This window comes from Myotis yumanensis, unplaced genomic scaffold (assembly GCF_028538775.1).
Source record: "Myotis yumanensis isolate MYYU_CA2020_CCGP unplaced genomic scaffold, mMyoYum1.0.hap1 SCAF_1, whole genome shotgun sequence".
NCBI lineage: Eukaryota > Metazoa > Chordata > Mammalia > Chiroptera > Vespertilionidae > Myotis > Myotis yumanensis.
Window position 1 is genome coordinate 240,258,316 of NW_027223752.1, and position 25,526 is coordinate 240,283,841.

The 25,526-nt window shown below is 47.1% G+C and overlaps 1 protein-coding gene across 1 annotated transcript; it reads left to right on the plus strand.

Annotated features, from left to right (window-relative positions):
* Positions 1-24,475, plus strand: LOC138997809 (disintegrin and metalloproteinase domain-containing protein 29-like). Its single transcript, XM_070399729.1, is given in 5 exon segments — positions 1-8; positions 3,179-3,369; positions 3,372-3,704; positions 3,707-4,946; positions 24,334-24,475. Coding segments are annotated over 5 exon segments (1,914 nt in total).
* Positions 24,476-25,526: the final 1,051 nt, after the last annotated feature.

Sequence of the window (25,526 nt, forward strand, 5' to 3'; positions counted from 1 at the left end):
ATGGCGGCGTAGGTAAACACCGGAGACCGCTGCCGCAAACAACCATTTCAAAAATACAACTAAAAGACGGAACGGACATCACCCAGAACCACAGGAAAGCTGGCTGAAGAGAGACTCTACAACTAGAAGGAAAGAGAACAGCAAACCGAGGCTCAGAGGCGGCGCAGTGTGGAAAATACAAAGGTACCGAGGTGCGCGCGCAAAGCGGGCTGGTGGCTGAGGGCGCGGTTGTCCTTTTCGGTCGGGAGTGAGTCTCAGACTCTGGGCTCCAGATCCGGGCGAGTCTCTAGGGACCCAGACTCAAACGGGAGAAGCGGGATTATCCGGCATCAGTTGGAACCTGAGGGCAGCTTTCTCTCCGAGGTTTGCAGCGGCTGCCGGGGTTCTGAGAAGCAGAGCCTCTGGGAACGGGACTGAGAGCGGCCATAACTGCTCCCCCCGCCCACCCTGTTGATCCCTCCCTGCCCAAACCCTGCCCAGAGCCATTTGCCGATCGCCTCAGGCAAAGGCTGGATTAGCGCCTCCCCAGAAGGCAGACGTTTTCCACACAGCTGATTCCTACAGCCAGTCGGCCTGGTGGTCAAATCCCTCTAGTGTTAACTACAACAATTAAGGCTTGGCTAGAACAAGACTGCGCACAAAGACCACAAGGGGGTGCACCAAGAAAGCATAAAAGATGTGGAGACAAAAAAACATGACAGAAATGGAGGATATGGAGCTAAGAATCGCAATTTTGAGGGCTTGCTATAAACTTGAGCAGAGCCTCACGAAAACTAATGAGACCCTCGATGCTACGATAAAGAAACTAGAAAGTAAGCATACACGGACTGAAATAAAGAATATTATACCAAATAGCAGACCAGAGGAGCACAAGAATCAAACCAAAGATTCGACAACACCCAACTGGAAAAGCAAAATGAAAAAAGAATCCGAAAGTGTGAAGATAGTGTAAGGAGCCTCTGGGACAGTTTCAAGCGGACCAATATCAGAATTATTGGGGTGCCAGAAGATGAGAGACAGCAAGATATTGAAAACCTATTTGAAGAAATAATGGCAGAAAACTTCCCCCACCTGGTGAAAGAAATGGACTTACAGGTCCAAGAAGCGAAGAGAACCCCAAACAAAAGGAATCCAAAGAGGACCACACCAAGACACATCATCATTAAAATGCCAAGAGCAAAAGACAAAGAGAGAATCTTAAAAGCAGCAAGAGAAAGACAGTTAGTTACCTACAAGGGAGTACCCATACGACTGTCAGCTGATTTCTCAACAGAAACTTTGCAGGCCAGAAGGGAATGGCAAGAAATATTCAAAGTGCTGAATACCAAGAACCTGCAACCAAGAGTACTTTATCCAGCAAAGCTATCATTCAGAATTGAAGGTCAGATAAAGAGCTTCACAGATAAGGAAAAGCTAAAGGAGTTCATCACCACTAAACCAGTATTATACGAAATGCTGAACGGTATCCTTTAAGAAGAGGAAGAAGAAAAAGGTAAAGATACAAATTGTGAACAACAAACATGTATCTATCAACAAGTGAATCTAAGAATCAAGTGAATAAATAATCTGATGTACAGAATGAACTGGTGATTACAATGAATCAGGGACATAGAAGGGGAATGGACTGACTATTCTTGGGGGGGGGGGGAGGGGAATGGGAGATGCGGGAAGAGAATGGACAAAAATCGTGCACCTATGGATGAGGACAGTGGGTGGGGAGTGAGGGTGGAGGGTGGGGCGGGAACTGGGAGAAGGGGAGTTATGGGAAAAAAAGAGGAACAAATGTAATCTGAACAATAAAGATTTAATTTAAAAAAAAAAAGAGCTTTATCTATAATGGAGTTGATAATCTTAATCACCAATTCCAAAACTTTGCAAATTTCTTCTGGAAATGTCTGCGCACAAGGCGCTTCTTGATGAATGATGCAACAGTAAGTAAGTATCTCGTGATTAATTTTTCTTTCAAAATAGCAACAAACCCATTTCTTATGCTGGTCATACTTTTCGCCCTGTCTGTTGAAATTGAGACAATTTTATCGAGTGGAATATGATATTTTTCAATGCACTCAATTACAGCATTTGCTATATCCTCTCCACGTGTTTGACCTTTGAGTGGCAATAACCCTAAAAGTTCTTCTTTAGGACCTGTAGATGAAATAAATTGTACAAAAAGTGAAACTTGCGCTGTATCATTTATGTTACAAGACTCGTCAACTGCTATTGATAAAGCTGAGACCAATTTAAGATCTTCGACTTGCTGGTTGGTTATATCCAAAGACATTTTGACTGTTCTATCTTTCGCTGTTTTAGCAGACAATGGTAACTCTTTAATTTTTTTTAGAATATCTGCTTTGTTCTTAAAATCCCAAAATAGCTCTTTGGATGCATTTATAAAACAACTTTTTATGTATTCGCCGTCTGTATATGGTTTTCCTCTCTTAGCAATCTCTTGATTAACCACAAAACTTGCAATATTAACATTGTTGGAAGATTGCATCCAGTAATTAAATACAGAACTTGATTTTTCTTGACTCTTCTGAAGTTCCTCAACTGCTTTCTTCCTTGCATCACCAACAGGATATTTAGTACTAAATGACACGTGTTTAGTTTTTAAGTGTCTCTCCAAATTTGATTTCTTGTTATGCGCCAATTTTTCCTGACAAATAAGACAGGTCTGAAAAGCCATTTAAAGTTTGAATAAACACGAAAGTCTCGGTCCATCCAACTTTAAATTCACGGTTTTCGTCTTCCGTTTTTCTTTCGCCCAAGCTGAAAACCGACTTCTGTGCATGGGCCACCAAGTTTCAATCTCACTGTTCGTGCTCGCCCGCATGTGGTATTTTGTGGAAGAGCCACACTCAAGGGGCCAAAGAGCCACATGTGGCTCTCGAGCTGTGGTTTGCCGAGCACTGGTGTAAGAGAAGCACATGTCCATCATTTCACTTTTCACCCTATCCCAGAGGTCTCCCGCTCTCCTTTCTCCCACCTCCCTAATCTATCATCAATGGATTTCCTGTAACTCACTTACGTATTTTCCTTTTGATGGTAATTTATAAAAACAACGTATGAACTCCCATTTCTCCTGAGTATTATCTCAATTCTTTGAGATTCTGCTTCCCGGCATATGTCCAGAGTTTGGCTCAAATAAACTCACAAAAATTCTTTACCGGTTTCAAAGGTTTTTTTATGATAACAATTCCCAAGGGTTTGAACACATAATTTCTCAGATCGTAGCCAACACTAACACCATAGGACCCATGTCCAGGCTGGGACACAAGGCTGAGAGGTACCCGCTGCACTCTGACCCGAACCCCAGTGCAGCCTCCAGGCTCAGCAGTAAGATGTATGCATCCCACCGTGGAGTTATGAAGGCTGTCTTATGAGTGCCCATTCCATTTATACTCTGTACAACAATGTGTCACAGTGTGCCCAATACCTGGTACATATAGGTAGTATGATAGATGCCATGTTCAGAGGTCTTAATATGAGGTACTACATCGGCCTCATCATCATTTATAATGAGGGAGAGCCAACCGATATAAGCAACAATGATGCGTCATATGGTCCATTTGCTCAGAATTATGGTTACAACATTTATGATGTATTTAAGCCACATTCAGCCGTAATTATGAAAAGAGATGGGCCCCATGAACTTGATTTTGATCCATTTCTCTATGGATTATGCACAAGATATAGTCTCATCTTTCTGGTCACCTATCCAGAAATCATTTATTGTCATCGACTACAGCCGCCCGCCAGGTAGGGGTCACCTTCAGTCTGTATTTGGGTAGGAATGACTGCGTTTGCCAGAGAAGGGCCACCTGCATCATGTACAGATACCCTGTGTTGACAGATTCATTCAGTAACTGTTCTTTTCTACACACAGAACACGTACTTAATAATAATATACAACTCTGCCTCTTCCAAGAAAGAGGGCAGCTGGTGTATTCAAACAGTAGCCTGACAACCATTCAATGTGGAAACTCTGTGGTGGAAAACGGAGAGCAGTGTGACTGTGGGACCTTCAAGCAGTGTTACAGCAACACGTGCTGCGAAAGTGACTGCCGCTTTACACCCGGGAGCATTTGTAACAGAGAAACGTGCTGCACAAACTGCACCCACTCGCCTGCAGGGACGCTCTGCAGGCCGATCCAGAACATCTGTGACCTTCCGGAGTACTGCACGGGGAAGGACGCGAAGTGCCCCAGTGACTTTTATCTGCAAGATGGAACCCCGTGCACTGAGGACGGCTACTGCTATGAGGGCAATTGTACCGACCGCAGTATGCACTGCAAGGAGATCTTTGGGGAGGGGGCGCTGAGCGCGCCAGACATCTGCTACAGCATCAATAAAAAGGGCCACCGATTTGGACACTGTAAAGTTACGACTGAATTCAAGCCACAACGTTGTGCGGACGCTGACGTTATGTGTGGACGCCTACAGTGTGTCAACGTCACTCATCTGCCTCGGTTGCAGGAACACGTGGGCTTCCATCACTCAATCATCGGGGAGTCCTTGTGTTTTGGGGTGGGTGCACACCGTGCCACAGAAAGCACTGATGTTGGTGCTGTGAGACCTGGTACTCCCTGCGGCGGTGGAAAGTTTTGTCTTCAGGGCTTCTGCAATGCTACCCTGGCGGCCATAGACTACAACTGTCCCCCTTCGAAATGCAACTACAGGGGCGTGTGCAACAATAACAAGAACTGCCATTGCCATGTAGGCTGGGACCCTCCCCTGTGCATTAACACTGGTGCGGGAGGGAGTGTGGACAGCGGACCCGCTCCAAGAAGAAGGCGGTCAGTGAGGGCAGGTGGTATGTCACTGGTATATTTGAGAGTCGTTTTTGGCCGCTTGCTTGCCCTCATAGCGGCACTCCTCTTCAGCGTAGCCATGAATGTGAGAACTATCCAGACCACTACAGTCACTGAAGTGACAGTTGGTGGAACGTAAACAGCATGTCAGCCTTCCGACCCCTGGACAACTCAGGCAACATGAAGAAACACCTGAAAAAAGTCACCATAACCAGCTGTCAGAGCTCAAGTCCACACTTCTTAGAAGCTGCAGGAGTCCTGCCCCACATCCAGGGTGAGCCCAGTGTGGGCATTTTCACACCACTCCCTCTGACAGCTCTCTGGCCAGCGTCTGCATTAAAGCTGGAGCACCGCACCGTGTCCTTCTGTGCCAGGGGTCCTCAGACTACGGCTGGCGGGCCACATGCGGCCCGCCGAAAACATTTGTTTTTTTACTTCAAAATAAGATATGTGCAGTGTGCATAGGAATTTGTTCATAGTTTTTTTTAAACTATAGTCCGGCCCTCCAACGGTCTGAGGGACAGTGAACTGGCCCCCTGTTTAAAAAGTTTGAGGACCCCTGTAATCTGTGCAGTTCTTGTGAAAAGTAAAATGAGGGAGGGGGGTGGCCTTGCAACCTAGTTCTGAATCTGGTTAAAACTGTGGTCTTCCTTCCCCACTCTGACTGACTTGGGGGGAGCTGCAGAGCCTAACCCCAGGGCCTCGCCACAGCTGACTTGGGGGGAGCTGCAGAGCCCAACCCCAGGGCCCCGCCACAGCTGACTTGGGCGGAACTGCAGAGCCTAACCCGAGGGCCTCGCCACAGCTGACTTGGGGGGTGCTGCAGAACCTAACCCCAGGGCCTCGCCACAGCTGACTTGGGGGGAGCTGCAGAGCCCAACCCCAGGGCCTCGCCACAGCTGACTTGGGGGGAGCTGCAGGGACCCTCAGCGACCCCGACAGGAGGAGATACACAGGTCAGAGCCTCCCCACGAGTGCAGTTCAGGAGTTGGATCCAGATTTCCCCTGGACTAGCAGATCTGCGACATAACGGTTAAACGTTCCTCCTCAGAGCTGGCTGGTCGTTCTCGCGTGCATTCTGCCACCACATTTGGTGCATTGGCGAAGACTCTTCAATGGAGCTGGCTCTTAGGCCACTGCTGACGAGAGCGGACTTTGGGGCACGGGCTTCGGGCTCTGTGACTCAAGGAGGGCACTCCACCGGCACACTTGCTGGCTCCTGAACTCACGGGGCCTGGAGGGACTGAGGCGACTCTGCGCCCCGGGGACCCCAAAGCGGCAGGAAACACCTGCCTGGGACCTCCTAGGAGGGAAGTCAAAACCAGAGGTCTGAAGCTGTAAGTTTCCCCTGGGAAACTGGTCTGAGCTCTGGCTTGTCCTACGGGACAGAAGAGGTAGCTGGCCCCTCCCTAGGTGAGAGCTCCGATCTTCTGGAGGAATGGCTCCTAGACGGTGTGCACCGTCTCTGGGACTTCCTGGGAGGGAAGTGAGAACTTGGACTGGCTAGGGGTCCAAGTCTGGCCTGCCTTTGAAAAAGGCAGAAGAGAAGCCTTCCTAGGCAGTTTTCTACTGCCTCTGCTCAGGGACTTGTTCTGTATTTCTGTGCAATTGAAACTGATTTGGTGAATGCAGGGTATTCTGTGGTGTAAGTGGTGCATGCCAGTGTAAAAGTGTTTTTATGTTTCTTTGTTTTGTTTTTAGAAAAACCCTTCTAAACCTCTCCTGAATTTCTGTGGTGATTCAAAGTTTTTAGTGGGGAATGTTATCTGCCTTTATTGTTTAAATATGTCTCTGTTGTTTGTTTAAATTGTTTAGGTAATGAAACTTCTGTTTGTGTCTCTTAAACAAGTATGACAGATCACCTAAAAATTAAGGCTAAGAGTTCTAACGAGAGGAGAAACCAAGATAGCGGCATAGGTAAACACCGGAAATTGCTGCCTCGCACAACCACTTCAAAAATACAACTAAAAGACAAAACGGACATCATCCAGGACCACAGGAAGGCTGGCTGAGTGGAAATTCTAAACTAGAAGGAAAGAGAAAAGCACACTGAGACTCAGAGGAGGTGCGGAAGTGCAGAGGTATGGAGGCGCACGCGGAAAGGGCAGGCAACTGAGGACACAGTTGTCTTTTTCAATCGGGAGGGACTCTCAAGCTTCCGACTGCTCTGAACTCCAGTTCCTGGCGTGTCTCTGGGGACCCAGACTCATACAGGAGAAACTGGACTGTCTGACATCGGTCGGAACTTGAGCGCGGCTTTCTCTCAGAGGTGCTTGCAGCGATTACCTGGACACTGAGACCCGGGCCCTCTTAGGGCAGGGCTGAGGATCAGCCATAGCTGTTTGCTCCACCCTGTTGATTCCCTGAGACCCCAGCCCACCCAAGCTGTGTGCAGAGGCTTTTGCATATGAAAGGCCTGGCCTTTTGCAATCTGAAAATTACCTAACAAACTGCAGTTGGGTCAGAGAAACCCAGAACTTCCAAAAGAAGGCCCAAGGCCCCACAGCAGCTTGCACTGCTTCATAGCTGGGCCTCATCTGGGCACCTCCAAACCCCAAACAAAGAAGAGGAATCTGCAGATCTCTCCATAGCTCCTGCTGGGTAGCCTCAGGCAGAGCCTAGATTAGCACCTCCTTAGATCCAAGAGCCAGTGTACCCAGTGGTCAGAGTGGGACCATCCAGATTACAACTCCTCAGATCCATAAGGGACACACTCAGGGGGCAGACTCAGTGAGCACCAAAGCCCCACTGAAGCAAGTCTTGCCCGAGAAGTGTGTCTCCAGCACAGAAGTTCTCCCACTGTAGACACAGCTGATTCTCACAGCCAATTGGCCTGGAGGTCAATTCCTCCCAGTGATACCTACAACAATCAAGGCTTAACTACAACAAGACTGTGCACAAAGCCCACAAGGGGGTGCACCAAGAGTGCCACCTCAGGTAATTGGGGAGGCTGAGCCACTGGGCCCTATAAGACACCTAGCACAGAAAGCCACTCTATCAACACAGGGAAGCGTGAAAAATGCGGAGACAAAGAAACAGGTCATAAATGTCAGAAATGGAGGAAAGTAAACTACAGGATATAGAGTTCAAAACCACACTTATAAGGTTTTTCAAGAATTTTCTAGAAACTGCCAATAAATTTAGTGAGACCCTCAAGAAATCTAGTAAGACCCTCAGGATATAAAAAAGGACCAACTAGAAATTAAGCATACACTGACTGAAATAAAGAATATTATACAGAGTTCCAACAGCAGACTAGAGGGTCGCAAGAATCAAGTCAAAGGTTTGAAATATGAAGAAGCAAAAAACACCCAACCGGAAAAACCAAAAGAAAAAAGAATCCAAAAATATGAAGATAGTGTAAGGAGCCTCTGGGACAACTTCAAGCGTACCAATATCCGAATTATAGGGGTGCCAGAAGAAGAGAGAGAGCAAGATATTGAAAACCTATTTGTAGAAATAGTGACAGAAAACTTCCCCTACCTGGTGAAAGAAACTGACTTACAAGTCCAGGAAGCGCAGAGAACCCCAAACCAAAGGAATCCAAAGAGGACCACACCAAGACACATCATCATTAAAATGCCAAGAGCAAAAGACAAAGAGAGAATCTTTTTTTTTTTTTTAAATATATTTTTATTGATTTTTTACAGAGAGGAAGGGAGAGAGACAGAGAGCCAGAAACATTGATGAGAGAGAAACATCGATCAGCTGCCTCCTGCACATCCCTCACTGGGGATGTGCCCGCAACCCAGGTACATGCCCTTGACCGGAATCAAACCTGGGACCCTTCTGTCCGCAAGCCGACGCTCTATCCACTGAGCCAAACCGGTTTCGGCAAAGAGAGAATCTTAAAAGCAGCAAGAGAAAGACAGTCAGTTACCTACAAGGGAGTACCCATACGACTGTCAGCTGATTTCTCAACAGAAACTTTGCAGGGAGTGGCAAGAAATATTCAAAGTGATGAATACCAAGAACCTACAACCAAGATTACTTTACCCAGCAAAGCTATCATTCAGAATTGAAGGTCAGATAAAGAGCTTCACAGATAAGGAAAAGCTAAAGGAGTTCATCACCACTAAACCAGTATTATACGAATTGCTGAAAGGTATCCTTTAAGAAGAGGAAGAAGAAGAAAAAGGTAAAGATACAAATTATGAACAACAAATACACATCTATCAACAAGTGAATCTAAAAATCAAGTGAATAAATAATCTGATGAACAGACTAGAAGGGCGAGGGCTAGGCCCTCCACCTTGCCCCAGGGTAAGGGCTAGGCCCTCCACCTTGCCCCAGGGTAAGGGCTAGGCCCTCCACCTTGCCCCAGGGTAAGGGCTAGGCCCTCCACCTTGCCCCAGGGTAAGGGCTACGCCCTCCATCTTGCCCCAGGGTAAGTGCTCCATCTTACCTTGGCCACATGCTTGGCAAGGAGCTTCTTCCCGGAAGTCTAAGCCTCTGCTAGCCACACCCAGGAACAAGACACCGACTTGCTCCTGGCCAATCGGCAGAGCCCAGTCCTTTCTCCTCCCCTTACTCCAACCCCCACTATAAAACCCATCTCCACACAGAGTTATCTCTCTCTCTGCTTCCTGCTGCTGTGTCGGCAAGGTGGGGGAGCCGAGCTAGCTCGAATAAAGACTCTTATGCTTTTGCATCGGACATGGCTGGCTCCCTGATGTGGTTTTTTGGGGATCCTGAAACCTGGGCATAACATTTGGGGGCTCGTCCCGGATTCCCAAGACCATCCAGGGACCCCCAGTTCGAAGAGTCTGACTGGCCCCGGTAAGTGTCTGTGTGTTGTGTATTCTGTTCTGTGTGATATATGTTTTTTCTTAGGGACTCATCCTGTATCTGGAGGAATGGCTTCTAGATGGTACTCACCATCAAAACTCGGACTGGCTAAAGGTTCAAATCTGGCCTATCTTTTAAAAAAGGTAGAAGAGAAGCATTCCTAGGCAGTTTTCTACTGCCTCTGTTCAGGGACTTGTTCTGTATCTGTTCTGTGTGAGCTCATTTCTGAAATCTGTAATCGCCCGCAATGATCTAAGTGGACGCACAGGGGGATCAAGGGCGGGAGGAGTCGGGGGACGCCTCGACCCTCCATCTGGAGGGGTGTTGTTTTGCTTCTGCGGAGTCGGAAGGTCTGTAGGAACCCCCTCAATCTGAGACGAGGCGGGTCACTCCCGCCAGTTTGGCGTAAGGCCATCGTCTAGTTGCTTCCATGGAGTTGGAAGGCTGTTCTTTGGGGCCCTCTGTTTGTCTGTGTCTGTGTTTTTCTGTTTTCTGTGGACTTACTGGACGGATCTTATGGGACGGACTCAGATTGCTCCTTTGGGTATTGTGATTGATCATTTCAAGGAGATTGGGGGAGGCTGTAGAGCTCCCTCAGGAGTTGGGAAGTTGTTGTTATTTAAACTCTGAGTGAATGTCTGGTGATAGTGTGTGAGTGTGGAGGGAGTGGGCCTGCCCTCTCCCCTCCTTTGTGTGGCTCCACAACTTCGGTCAGGTGGGCATCTGAGTGAGGATCTGTGAAAACAGGTCACCCCCTCCCCAAGTAAATGTGTCTGGGATTTCTGTGCACGTGTAGAGAGAAAAGCTGGCTTAAAACTAATGCGCACACTGTCCGATTTTGGATAGAGTTTTGAGCTAGAGTCTCTTTGCAGATGTGCAGGATGGAGCCCAAGACTGATCATTTACCCAAAGAAAAAAACGGATGCTAGCTAGATTCTAGACTGATTGAGAAATGCTGAATATTTTGACTTGCCAGCTAAAAGTTTAAGGTTCGGATTGAATTGGGAAAATGTGTGTAATTCTGGTAACTAAATGCCTTTGCTTATTGGTCCTGATTTGCAAAAAAAGTGTAGACAGCCACCATTTTGGGCTGCATGACGTGGCAACCGCCATGTCAGCCACATGACTTGCTGCTCCCCTGGGGGCCACCATCTTGAAACAGCAAAGGCCCCTCCCTCTGATTTAGTCAAGGGTGGAGCTTTAAGGCGGAGTTTTATGGGGCAGGAAGTGTGCTTGCCTCTCGGATTTATTTAATATGTCAAAGTCTTTAAAAGGGACTAATAGCAGTAATCCAATTTCTAAAGTAAAGTACGATTATTTCAGGTAGAAACTGTGGTTTCATACTGGGCTTAGAGGACACATTTTTCCTTTGCCTGGGAGGGACAGCACAGCTGTCCCAGGATCGGAGGGCTCCAGTTAACTTATCAACTCAGTGTTCTGGAGACCCAGGGCTGTAATTTAGATAACATGCCTAAGTTTAACTCAGGTTACCCAAGGGCTCTAGATAATATGTTAATCAAACTAGGTTATCTGTTGGTATTTTGTGCTGTAAATGTGGCATGCGCCTGTGTAAAAGTGTTTTTGTTTATTTCTGTTTTGTTTTGTTTTTTCCTGTGGTGATTCAAAGTTTTTAATGGGAAATGTTATCTGTCTTTATTGAAAATTGTTTAGCTAGTGAAATTTCTGTTTGTGTCAAAAAAAAACAAAAAACAAAAAAAAAAACCCACAGGCTTGATTTCTTTGAGGCTGAGTGCTCTGACCGATAGCAAAGTACCCTGAGCGGCCGCTGGGATCTTTCCCTAAGGGCGCTTGCTCTCTGTCAGAGGTGGAATCGGCCCGCCTAACTAGTAAACATCTCTGTCTGTTTGTTTGCTGGGAACTTTGATTTGCTATGTGATATTCTGTGCTGGCTTGGGATTTTGGAATTCTGGGGTAGATTTAAAAGGTATTTGTGGCTTTTCTAGTCTGATTGGGACATTTAAGGGTGGGGCTCACAGTTCCTCAGGACAGAGATTTCATGGGCCCTTCCCCCTGCCTCTGAAAGGAAGGCAACGGGCCCTAGAATCTGTACGAGACCAGCCCAACCCCAACTCCTCCTCATCAGCACAGACAAGGAGATTGGGTCTACAGCAGAAGGCACCGCCAGGAGACCCTCGAGCCACGTTGGAAGGGTCCCTACACTGTGGTGCTGATGACCCCCACCGCTCTCAAGGTAGACGGCGTCGCGACCTGGGTCCATCTGTGATCCGGGAAGACTTCATCACCAAATGGAGCGTCGATCGAGATCAACACAACCCGCTCAAGCTCAAGCTACGGCATGCTCGACCTGCCTGATGCTGGTAACATTGCTCGAGATCACTCCTGCTACCGGGAGCCCCCACAATACTGTATAATAGACTGAGATGATGCCTGCATCTTCATGGACATGGCTCCAAAGAGACAAGGATAATTCATAGGAAGGTCAAGAATAGACTTTAGTAGGATTTGGCTGCCTGAAGTGGCCATGATGCCAATATTATGTTTCATTGTATTGATATGTTATATTGACCTTTGATTCTCTTGCAGGTTTGAATGTATGTTGGCTGTCCTGGAAGGGGACTGTGTGGGGTGAACCCCAAGAGTAGAGGGTGTCTGGCTGCCAAGAGGGCAGGTGCCCAACTGGGCAGGGAAGGGTGCCCATCAGGTTTTGGTCTCTGTTGAGAGACAGCTGATGGTTGGCAGCCTGTATATTGTCTTGCAGGCCTGCATAACCATGCCCATGTCAGGGGTAGTACAAACCTCAACTGTAGAAAGCTGGGAAAGGCCTGTTTGGAATAGAAGGTCTAAGGCATGGTTATGCATGGAAAGAAAGTTTAATGCCAACAGTTACTGTTTTGTTATAACTCCATGAAAAGGAATTGGCAAGGAAAAATCAGAAAATCTTAGAGCAGATCAGTATGTTTTTCTCCTTACATAATTCCTCTGAAATATTGGCAATGTTAAATAAGTCATGGCAATACATTTCTTTGCATAGATTCAATAAGACTGGTTCCTAATAGTGGTTTTATTAATGGAAAACTTTGACTGGAGTATCATGTTTTAAAGAGCCCTGTCTGAGCTCTAAAGACTTGAAGCCAGTAAGAATGCCATGAAGAAAATCTGGTATCCTGCTTGGGAGCCCTGAAGATGGCTGGCGCTGGAGCGTCAGGCCCATGCCCTACCATCACTGGCGGTTGGTAAGAGTAGAAGGGGAGCAATAAGGATGCCTCTGCATCCCTGTGGAACCCCCACACACTCTGGGCCGCAACAAGTAGGAGGGCTACTGAGATGGGCCTTAAAGCCTGGAGCGTGGGCTCAGGTGGAGTTGATACAGGTGAAGGATTCACCTAACTCAGCAGATACTGCAGGCAGGCCTGATGGCAACTGGATGGCTTGGCTTCCTGGCCCTACAGGGCACATTAAGATTCAACCATGAGATTCCAGCAAAGGTGGTTGGTTACCATTCTTGTTGTGTTTATGCAAACATCAGGCCAAATTGAATACAGTAGATAAATTAATCTTGATTTGGTTTTTTGATAGCCATGAAGGAATTTTAAGAAGAAAAATCCTATTTCAATAGAAGTTGTTAAAGCTAAAATGGTTTCTTTCCCTTCCACCGGACCATTTGTTAAGCATATAGGGATAGTTCAGTTGATAGTTCTGTGTGCCCAGTTCAGGCCTCTAGCAATGGTGGAATAGAAATGCAGTCCATCTCATGATTGAGCCGGAAGTTCCAAGACAAAGGGGGGAATGGAAGGGCGAGGGCTAGGCCCTCCACCTTGCCCCAGGGTAAGGGCTACGCCCTCCACCTTGCCCCAGGGTAAGGGCTACGCCCTCCATCTTGCCCCAGGGTAAGTGCTCCATCTTACCTTGGCCACATGCTTGGCAAGGAGCTTCTTCCCGGAAGTCTAAGCCTCTGCTAGCCACACCCAGGAACAAGACACCGACTTGCTCCTGGCCAATCGGCAGAGCCCAGTCCTTTCTCCTCCCCTTACTCCAACCCCCACTATAAAACCCGTCTCCACACAGAGTTATCTCTCTCTCTGCTTCCTGCTGCTGTGTCGGCAAGGTGGGGGAGCCGAGCTAGCTCGAATAAAGACTCTTATGCTTTTGCATTGGACATGGCTGGCTCCCTGATGTGGTTTTTTGGGGATCCTGAAATCTGGGCATAACACAGACTAAACTGGTGAATATAATAGAATCAGGGACATAGAAAGGGAGTGGACTGACTATTCTTGCGGGGTGAAAGGGGTGTGGGGGGTGCGGGAAGAGACTGGACAAAAATCATGCACCTATGGATGAGGACAGTGGGGGGGGGCGGTTAGGGCAGAGGGTGGGGTGGGAACTGGGTGGAGGGGTGCTATGGGGGGAAAAAAGAGGAACAACTGTAATAATCTGAACAATAAAGATTTAATTTTTTTAAAAAAGACTTCTAACAAACTGGAAAGAAAATATAGCTTTGGTGTAATGGAGGAAGGTAAAGAGAAATGTTGAAAGAAAGTTGAATGGATGACAGGCCAGTAAGCCGGGACAAGTAGAATAGGGAAACTGAGGAGAAATCCTGTCTTCCCTAAAGCAAGGCATCTTGTAACTCCTGTCTTCCCTAAACCGAGGACACTTGGGAGTAAATGATTTGCATTTTGACTCCCTAAACAGAGGTTAATTACTTATGTCAATGTACTCAGGGAGGCTGATAGCAGAAATCTGATTAGTGTCATTTGCTGTCCACACCCAAGAACAAATGAAATTAGAAAATTAGCCTATTTTGATTAGTTCTTTTATTCAGGTATTTTTTTTAAAAGGAGGCAACCCAGTCCCTCCCTGCAACATGGGTAATAGCTCCTCCACAAACTCTACTGTCTTAGAATGTATGTTAAGGAATTTTAAAAAGAGGTTTATTGGGGACTATGGGGTACAACGAGTTCCCTGGGAGTCAAAAAGGACGTGTGCAATAGACTGGCCATCATTGGAGGAGGATGGCCACCGGAGGGCACACTGGATGTTCCCACGATCAGGAATGTCCACAGAATTATCACAGGAGACCCAGGTCATCCCCACCAGTTTCCTTGTATTGACCAGTGGCTAGAGATAGCAGAGCTTAAGCTGCTTTGGATCCGGTTTTGTGTAGGTAAGGAAAAAGGGCAGGCCCCTCAGAAGGGGAATAAGCCTCCTATTCTGCAGGAACCCCCTGAGGAAGCCCTGCCAGTTCTACCACCTCTATACGTGCCTGAAGTGGTACCCAGTGCCCCTTTGCTAGCCAGGGAAGCTTAGATACACCACCTCCTTCCATCTCCCCGAAACCGGACTCTCCAGAGCCAGTTGGACGACGTTTGTGCTCAGCTGATCAGGGACCCAAACCACTCCCTGTTTTCCACATGCCTCTCTGAGAAATGCAGGGTCCTCATAGAATTGGAGAAAATGGGACCCCACAAGATGGGGTATTGGTCTTTTACTACGCATGAGAATAATAACAGAAGGTTGGGAATGGCTCCAGACTGCTGAGAACCAAGATCAACAGTAATTAATATAAATGGGAGAAGTCCTGTCAGAAGGCTGAACTGGGCTGTTTGATATTCAAAGGGTGAATATTTGCATTTTATTACCTACTGCTGACTCAATGGCTTAAAGCAAACTCCCCCAACCTGATAATCTTACTGTTTACTAAACATTACCATTGATATGTCTGTCTGCATTTCTAAAAGGCAATTGTGTCTTCTAGTAAATAAAAGCAGATGGGAACGGAGACTCAGTGGAACTTGACTACTACCATTAAGCTTTCCCTGGCTTCCCCCCATAATTCCAAATTAATATTTCTTGTCTTGTGTGTCAATTTGCATGTCAGCTCTTTCTCCAAGCCTTTGAACCTGAAAGCCACGCTGGCCATGGCTTTTCACACCAGACCCAGGCCCCACCAGGGACATTAGACACAGACAGATGGGCCAGGGAGGCTCTCCCAGAAGTGGAACCCAGATGAGGCCCGAATTACAGACCAAGCTCTTTCCAGCTGGGCCCCCATGAGCCCATGGTCACGATGAAAATCTGGGGCCAGACTGTGAACTTTATGGTTGATACAGGAGCAGAGCACTCGGTGGTTACTCAGAAAGTAGCTCCCCTCTCAGGATGGGAAGTCACCATTATCGGAGCTACCAGGGACCACAGCTCCAGGCTGTTCTGCCACCCCTGCCCGATGTCAGTCAGGTGGCCACCAGGTAGTTCATGAATTCCTGTACTTGCCAGATTGCCCATTCCCTCTAATGGGCAAAGACCTTTTAGCCAAAATGGGAGCAGAAACCACCTTTGACCCGGATGGCTCAGCACAACTGTGCCTAGGAGAGGAGACCTCTCCAACGATCCTGTCCTTAGCAGAGCGGAGGGAGGAAGAATGAAGACTTATACCTCCCAAAGGACTCCCTGGTGGAAGCCGCCCATTGTCTTCACCAGCAGAGAGGTGTGGACAAGGAGCCCGGAATGCTGGTGACCCTTGAGCCCTGGCAAAGGTCAGAGCTGTGCAGGGACTGTTTAGTGGAGACAATGGTAGCTGAAGCAACTTCCCGACCAGACAGTCATGTAAATCCTCACTGAGAAGATAGTCTGCCTGTTCCTGGGAATTGCCTGCCTAAGGGCTATGGGTGTATCCCAAACTGAATAAAAGGAAGGCAAGGCCTGAGCACAAGTGGAGTCCTCCTGGGCTCCCGCCTGGCCCCACAATTTCCAAATTATTATTTCTTGTCTCCTCTCTGTCATTTGAGTGGGGCCCTTCTCCAGAGCCCGAACCCTGAACCATGGGTCATTGCATCTGGCACCTCAGTGAGGGACATCTGGAGGAGAAGATATCGCCTAGAGCCAAAAAAACGACGTTTCACTGGCAAGGTGGGGAAGATTTTACCATATAGGTGGGGAAATTCACTGCACACGAAGCGCATGGTCAGCTGCAGATGTCACGGTCTGCAAGTAGGAAATCTTATTTTAGCCAGGCTAATGGGGCAGAATTCGGTTAAAAAAGTAAGAAACGATTGTAGACTTTAGGTTTGCATGCTTAAGGAGTTAAAGTTTCAGAACTTATTCTCTTACAGTTTTTGCTTGATGTTATAGAACATAACTCTTGGTTTCCTGAAGAAGGTACATTAGATCTTGAATATTGGCAAAGAGTGGGTCAAAATTTGAAAAAAGCTCAGAAGCAGGGGAAAAACTTGCCTCCAAACTGTTTCTCCTTGTGGAACACGGTATTGCATTTGCTAGAGCCTTTTAGAGAGGCCAAGGAGGAGAAACCTCCTCCCCTTGCACCCTCTGCTCCTAAAGAGGAGCAAAAAGAAAAATGGGAGGAATGGCCTTCACGGCCCCCTCCACCTCCATGTCCTAATCCTGAAACACTTCTCTGGGTTGTGCAACTCTGGATGAAGGAGAATATTTACTATGGAAGGGAGAATTTTTGGAGAAATGTCAGGAGCAAGCCCAAGCAAACCGTGGGCTGAGTGCTCAAATAACTTATGAAATGCTGGCAGGACTGGGACATATATTGATGTGCAAAATCAGGCTCAGAAAAAGTGCCGTTATCATATTTAAAAATGTGGTTTCTTGTTCAAATCATAAAATACCTAGTACAGCCGAAACCGGTTTGGCTCAGTGGATGGAGCGTCAGCCTGCGGACTGAAGGGTCCCGGGTTCGATTCCGGTCAGGGGCATGTACCTGGGTTGTGGGCACATCCCCAGTGGGAGATGTGCAGGAGGCAGCTGATCGATGTCTCTCGCATTGATGTTTCTAACTCTCTATCTCTCTCCCTTCCTCTCTGTAAAAAATCAATAAAATATATAAAAAAAAAAAAAAAAAAAAAAAAAAAAAAAAAAAAAAAAAAAAAACCTAGTACAGTGGGGCCTTGACTTACGAGTGTCCCGACTAACGAGTTTTTCGGGATACGAGCCATCTCTCGGCCGATTTTTTGCTTTGAGTTGCGAGCTAAAATTCGGGTTACGAGCCAGCTTCAGATACCCCACCGCTAGTTGGCACAGCGAATGTCACAGTGAACACCACAACATCAGCCCAGCATCACGTGTCTCACTCGTTCACTTTTTGATTTGACATACGAGTAGTTTGAATTACGAGCTCTGTCACGGAACGAATTAAACTCATAAGTCAAGGCCCCACTGTATGTTTTGAAGATCGAAAATCTGTAATTTCTAGAAAGGTGCCGGATACTCCTCTTCTGATTTCAAAGGCGGCTGGAGAGGGCGGAGCTATCAGCTCTCCTGCAAAAAGATTCTCTAATGGCTTGTTTCAAAATTACCAAAGTACGCGTTGGGAATAAGCAACTGTTGGTGAAAATAACTCTAAGAGCTAGTCATTACTTTGGAAAGTGAAATAAGAAAAAAATTCAAAATATGTCATTTTATTTGGTTTAATGTACTTATTGATTAAACATGCCTATTAATTAAGCCTGGGGGTGAGATCAGGCTGTAGGGGAGGACAGTTGAGAGCAAGATCAGGCTGGCAGGAAAGGGCAGTTAGGGGTGATCAGGCAAGCAGAGGCAGTTGGAGGCAAGATCAGGCTGGCAGGGGACTTGGGAGTGAGATCAGGCCAGCAGAGAAGGGCAGTTAGGGGCAATTAGGCAGGCAGGCAGGTGAGCAGTTAGGAGCCAGCAGTCTCAGATTTCGAGAGGGATGTCCAATTGGAGAGGGTACAAGCTGGGCTGAGGGAATTCCCCCCCCCTCCCCGCATGAATTTCATGCACCGGGCCACTAGTCTACTTATATAAAAACCAGGGGTGGTGTTCATCATGACCACAACTACCGAGACCAAGCGGAAGGAAGTCAGTTCTGCAGGGGTTGTCTTGGCAATGGCTGCACCCTCCCCAGAGCTGTTTCCTGAAGCTGTTTCCTGTAAGGGCGGGGTTTGAGGCAGTAACCCACCCTGGGAACGTGGAGGCATATCTTTCTAAAGCAGGGCCAGGGGTGAACCTGAGTGGCAGCGGCTGAAAGGCTTAGTAAAGACAGACAAGAGAATGAAAGCTGGGTCTCGGTGGGACACTGCTTCTCTGAGAGACAGTGACGACGCCCACAGCCATGCCTTTATTTTGTAGCAGATGCTATGAGGCAAAGTAAGGGCGTGACCAAGATGTTTACAACATTCTCCTGGGTTTCAATCCTACTCAACTACATGCACCTGAACTCTATCAAGCCCACATCACTCAGGCACGTGGGGCCACGTGTTTGGACCATAGGTTCAAGCTTACAAGCTTGGACCATAGGTACAAGCTTAATTGTGCTGGGAGGGCCCTGCCCTCCAAGCTGGGACTTGCACGTGGCAATGAGAGAACTGTGCCCTCTCATCAGTCCAAGGCTTGAACCTGTCCAAAACACTGTATTGGCTCCCCACAATAAAGTTTTAATTCTGTTTCTTTGTTACTAATGTTGTGGCCCCACCCCATAACAAAGAAACAATTTCCAGAGGATGAGGCCCAGGAATCAGGATTTTAAAAAGATTCCCAGGTGATTCTAATGTGCAGCCAAGGTTGAGAACCACTGCTATAGATAATATTAAAAATATATCTAAACGTGCAATTCTTTGTCCAAAGAATGAGCATGTTCAAAAATTAAATGAAGAAAATTTGGATATGCTCGATGGCGATTTTCACACATATTTGAGTGATGATTCCATTGATTCCACAGATGATGCTGAAAAGGAAAATTTTCCCTTCGAATTTCTTAATAGTATTACTCCTTCAGGAATGCCATGTCATAAATTAAAATTGAAAGTGGGTGCAATCATCATGCTATTGAGAAATCTTAATAGTAAATGGGGTCTTTGTAATGGTACCAGATTTATTATCCAAAGATTACGACCTAACATTATCGAAGCTGAAGTAGGAGACAGGATCTGCAGAGAGAGAGGTTGTTCTGATTCTAAGAATTAATTTGTCCCCATCTCATGCTGGCCTCCCATTTAAATTGATTCGATGACAGTTTCCCAAGATGCCAGCATTTGTGATGACCATTAATAAATCGCAAAGACAAACTCTAGACAAAGTAGGCATATTCTTACCTGAACCCGTTTTTGCACATGGTCAGTTATATGTTGCTTTCTCTTGAGTTTGAAGAGCATGTGATGTTACAGTTAAAGTTGTAAGTTCTTCATCACAAGGGAAATTAGTCAAGCACTCTGAAAGTGTTTTCACTCTTAATGTGGTGTACAGGGAGATATTAGAATAAGTTTAATCACTTTATCAGTCATTGTTTGCATCACTGTTTTTATATCATATCATGTTTTTGTTGTTTTCATATCATGTTTTTGTCATTTTTATATCTTGCCTCTGTTGTTGTTATATCCTTTTGTTACTGTTTATTTATTAATAAATTTATATATTATTTTCATATACATTTTACTAATTTCCTTTCATCTCTCACACTTCTATTATAGAGAAAGGGAAAATAGCAATATTAAAATATCTCTGCTAATTAGTTCCCTTTTTAAAAAAAATTCTTTTTATTGACTTTTTACAGAGAGGAACAGAGAGGAATAGAGAGTTAGAAACATCAATGAGAGAAAAACATTGATCAGCTGCCTCCTGCACACTCCCCACTGGGGATGTGCCCACAATCAAGGTACATGCCCTTGACTGGAATTGAACCTGGGACCCTTGAGTCTGCAGGCCGATGCTCTATCCACTGAGCCAAACCGGTTAGGGAAATTAATTCCCTTTTAATGTGCACGAATTTCGTGCACCAGGCTACTAGTTTGGAGTATAAAATAAACACACTGTATCGGTGCTGGGTCCCTGTCTCCCCATCAAAAGAGGGCAGTGGTCCCACCCGGTCCCAGCTTTTCCTTCCATCTCTGTGTCTGTCTCCTTCTTTCATTTTCTCAATCCCCAGCCGCCCCTACTCAGAGAACTGGACCGCTCTCTAGCCGCGCTGGACACGGAAAAGAGAGACTCCTCCATAGAGGTGGGATCTCAGTGTTGCATTATACTTTGCACTTCAACCAGCCCACATAACCCCGGCCCACTCCAGCCCCTCACCCTGGGGCCTGGCGGGTCCAGGGCACAGCATTGCTCATTAAAGAGAATCCAGGGACAGTGCAGGTGAGGGAGAGGGCCTGCGAGGGCTTCACCAGTCCTGGGCCTGATTCCTGCAGCTGCACGTGGGACGGGACCCCCGGGCACAAGGAGCATCAGTCCTTTCAGTCACCTGCCATCCATGACCCCTGAGACCCTCACCTTGGGGGGATGCCAGCAGGCACAGGAGAAGACGCAGCAGTCTCATCTTCTTCTAGACCACAGAGCTGCCTTCCCAGAGACCTCAGCCCTGTGTGAGGAGAGAGCTGTGAGCCTGCACAGCTCAGAGAGGATTTACCCTGCAGCTTGAAGAGACATTTGCATGTGGGGACCCTGTTCTCATAAATGGGAGGGACTGTGTTCAGTCTGACATGTCCTTCTAGGCCCTGAGCACATTCCTTCTCCTGGACTCAGTGGTGTGGGTCTGGGGTGGGAGAACACCTGGGGTATGACGCACCTCGGAGTCAGGTCAATTGATGGCCCCATCTTTCCAAGTTTAACAATAAATGCTGGACTAGATGAGTGGGTCACACCATTTTAATCTTATGTGCCATGGAATTCATAAAAAAGTGGATCGACATTATGTACAGACATCTTCCCAAGTTGAAAGAAAGACATTAAATAGGTTCAACATTGTAAAATCAGGTAACCACAATTTTGTATAAAATAACATTTTCATGTCAGAGAAAATGGAGAGATACAGGAAATAAGTGAGAGATCAGTGAAAATGGAGAGGTAGCAGGATACAAAATGAACATCCAGAAATCAATGGCATTTTGATACACCAATAATGAACTCTCAGAAAGATAAACTGAAAAAACAAACAAAAATCCCATTTACCACTGCAACAAAGGAATTAAGATACGTAGGAAAAAAACTTAACTAAGGAGGTAAAAGATCCATACTTGGAGAACTATAGGACCCTGAGAAAAGAGATAGAGGAACATATAAACAAGTGAAAAAATATACCATGTTCATGGATCTCTTGAATTAACACCGCTAAAATGTCACTACTACCCAAGACAATCCACAGATTCAATGCAATTCTTATAAACATACCAAGGGCATACTTCACAGAACTTGAACAAATACTACCAAACCTCATATGGAAGCATAAACGACTCTGAATAGCTGCAGCAATCTTGAAAAAGGAGAACAAAGTTGGAGGGAATCACAAGACCGGATATCAAACTATGCTACAAAGCCATTATAATCAAAACAGCCTGATACTGGCACAAGAACAGGCATATAGACCAATGGAACAGAGAACCCAGAAATCGACCCAAGCCATTATGCTCAAGTAATATTTGACAAAGGAGGCAAGGACATACAATAAAGAGAGCCTCTTCAACAAATGGTGTTGGGAAAACTGGACAGACATATGCAAAAGATGAAACCAGACCACCAACTTACACCCTACACATGAATAAACTCAAAATGGGTAAAAGACTCAAATGTAAGCCATGAAACCATACAAATCCTAAAAGAAAACATAGGGAGTAAAATCTCAGGCTACTCACGTAGCAGTATTTTTGCCAATACATCTAGGGCAAGAGAAAGGACAATAAAGAAATGGTACTACATCACAATAAAAAGCTTAGGATAAGACGCTACCGAAAATCGGGTGGGTCACCTCCCCCTTAAACTAACCTTTTTCTCTTCATGGGTATAGAAGTCCCAGACGCATTTCCCAGATTGTGAGAAATGGCTGATCTATTTATATTTCAAAGGACGGACTGGGAAACAAAAACATGAGGAAAATGAGACTTTTAATTACACTTCCATTTCACAGGGTCACTAAGAGACCTAGTAGTTCATGGGCTGGACCCTTTCTTTAGTTTCCTCCCTTTGTCTCGGGGAATCTTTCTAGGACCTGTGCTATTGGCCACGTGTTCCGCTGGTACTCTCTCTTCCCATCCCCACATCCTGTTTGCTCTGGGGAAAGTCAGTAATGGCCTGGCCACCTACTGTTTCTTTTCAATGAAGATAAATCAGAGGCCTGCTCAATAGACTAACAATAAGCAATTAAACCAAACAACAAAGACAGGTAAAACAACAATCAACAGACAAGCTCGCATAACACATAGACAAGACTTAATAAAACAGAGTTCTTTTCATGGATCTTTCAGATTGCCTGGGACTTACAGCCAGATGCGGTCCAGATCTCAGTCTGTTGTTCACAGATCTTATCATATTCTGCTCTCCACAGCATTGACTGGTGTCTATGAGAGGCGCCAATATAATCAGGTCAGAGAGGTCAAGGAACAAACGGCATCAGAGCGTTACCAGAGTGTTACATTTTACGGCACCAGGGCAATCAGGAAGGTCAGTGGGGGGGGGGGGGGGGGGAGATGTAACAATCAACTTTTATGGGAGACAGCTGCAGCAGGGAGGGTACGGGAGATGGCCGCAGCCCGGGAGTAAACTGAAAAACAAGCAACTTGATAAAAAACTAGACAGGCATTAATTCACAACGGCGCCGAGATTCCCAGAAGAGTGACCCCCCTTGCTTCCCCCGTTTGCTCCCCCCGTTAGCTAGAGAAGTATATAACCTGTACCTAAACTCTTAGTCAGGGCTGACAGCCGCTGCTCTGCTGCGCTCAGAGTAAGCTGGAAGCCTCAACATGTTGGTAGCTAAATAAACCCTTTGCCTTTTGCATAAGGAGCGTCTCTTGGTTCTTTGTGACAGCGGCTTGCGTACCGGGCTTTACATTTGGAGGTCCCACCGAGATATTTGTTGCAGCCGCCTCTGGGTTCCAACAGACACTTCTTGGGGTAAGTGACGGCGCCTTTTTGAATAAGAATAGCGATCGCTTAGATATTGAGAGCTCGAATTTTGTCTGAAGCCGGCAAATCTGTTTGGTCAGAGATCTGTTTGTTTGGTGGCTGTCGGGGAGGGGCGTGAGCCTCACCTGCTGTTTGGCCAGTGCTAGCAAATCTGTTTGGTCAGAGCTCTGTTCGTTTGGTGGCTGTCGGGGAGGGGCGTGAGCCTCCCCTGACTGCGGCTGACAGACGTGTCGGGAGGTCGCAGGCCACATCCCCGGGGGACGCCCTGGTGGAGTCTGGAGAGGACCAGGGGTGCCTGGATTCCTCTCGTTTGTTCTGAAACTCTGTTGCCAGCTGGGTCAATTGGCTTTGAAAAACCTTCTTTTTGGATCCTTCGATTTTTGTCTCAACGCGTTGTGTCTGTCCTTGTTTTTTGTCATTGGTGTGTGTGTGTTCGTAGTCATGGGCCAGTCTGTCTCTACTCCTTTGTCTCTGACCCTGGACCGCTGGTCAGAAGTCAAGGGACGAGCTAAAAACCTTTCTCTTGTCGTCAAAAAGGGTAAATGGCAGACTTTTTGTTCATCCGAGTGGCCCGCCTTTAATGTCGAATGGCCCCCGGAGGGGTCTTTCCATCTGCCTCTCATCAGGGAAGTAAGGAGACTGGTATTTCAGCCTGGCCGACACGGACATCCAGACCAGGAGCCTTACATCCTGGTCTGGCAGGACTTATGTGAGAACCCCCCGGCGTGGGTCAAGCCCTTCTTACCCCCTGGTTCTCTCCCCAGGTCTTCGGTCTCTGTCTCTGAGCCAGCAATCCTCCCTGTGAAGCCGGCTCTCCCCTCTCCTCCACCCTCTGTTCCTCCGGTCCTCCCGGACTCACAGCCTGATCTTATTCTCCTAGATTTCCCACCACCTTATGCTTCGCCTTTGCAGCCTCCGGCGGCCGAGGCACCGCAGCGGCCCGGCCAAGTGCCTTCTCCGGCGCCCGGTCCAGCCCCCCTGCCAGCGTCCCCAACGGTGGCCTCCCCAGATTCCACCCTTGAGGTTTCTCTGCTGCCACCGGGCGACGGGCCAGCGCAGCGGACTAGGAGCCGGCGCCAGCCGGATGAAGAACCTGTGGCCACTACTCTGCCGTTACGCCCTTACGGGCCTATGGTGGAAAATGGGAGCGGGGGGGGGAGATGCCGGGCCTCCAGTATTGGCCATTTTCTTCCTCTGATCTATATAATTGGAAAAGTAATAACCCTCCTTTCTCTGAAGACCCCACTCGGTTAACAGGTCTCGTGGAGTCCCTTATGTTTTCTCATCAGCCAACCTGGGATGATTGTCAACAACTTCTGGGGACCCTCTTCACTACAGAGGAAAGAGACCGGATCCTGCTAGAAGCACGGAAGAACATCCCGGGACGAGACGGGCGCCCGACACAGCTGCCGAACATCATTGACGACATTTTCCCACTGGCGCGCCCTAACTGGGACCCTAATACTCCGGAAGGTAGGGAGCATCTGTCCTCCTATCGCCAGGCTCTCGTGGCGGGTCTCCGGGCAGCTTCCAGGCGGCCCACCAATTTGGCTAAGGTAAGGGAGGTCGTCCAGGGCCCTGCTGAATCTCCTGCAGTCTTCCTAGAAAGGCTCATGGAAGCTTATCGGAGGTTCACCCCCTTCGATCCGAAGTCGGAGGGCCAGAGGGCTTCAATAGCCATGGCTTTCATTAGCCAATCTGCTGCAGACATAAGGCGGAAACTGCAACGCCTTGATGGGCTGCAGGACCTCACTCTTAGAGACTTAGTTAAAGAAGCAGATAAAGTTTTTCATAAAAGAGAAACGAAGAAGGAAAAAGAGGAGCATAAAGAGAAGGAAAGAGAAGAGAGGGAGAATGCTAGAGACAATAAAAAAGATAAAGCATTGACTAAAATCTTGGCCACAGTAGTTGAGAATAAAAGAGAAAAAAATGAAAAGGGAGGCAGTACTGGGCCACGGCCACGACCCAGCCTAGATCCAGATCAATGTGCATATTGCAAGGAGTACAGACACTGAAAAAAAGATTGTCCTAAACTCAAACAGGGCTTACAGGCTAAGCGGTCTACCTTGTTGG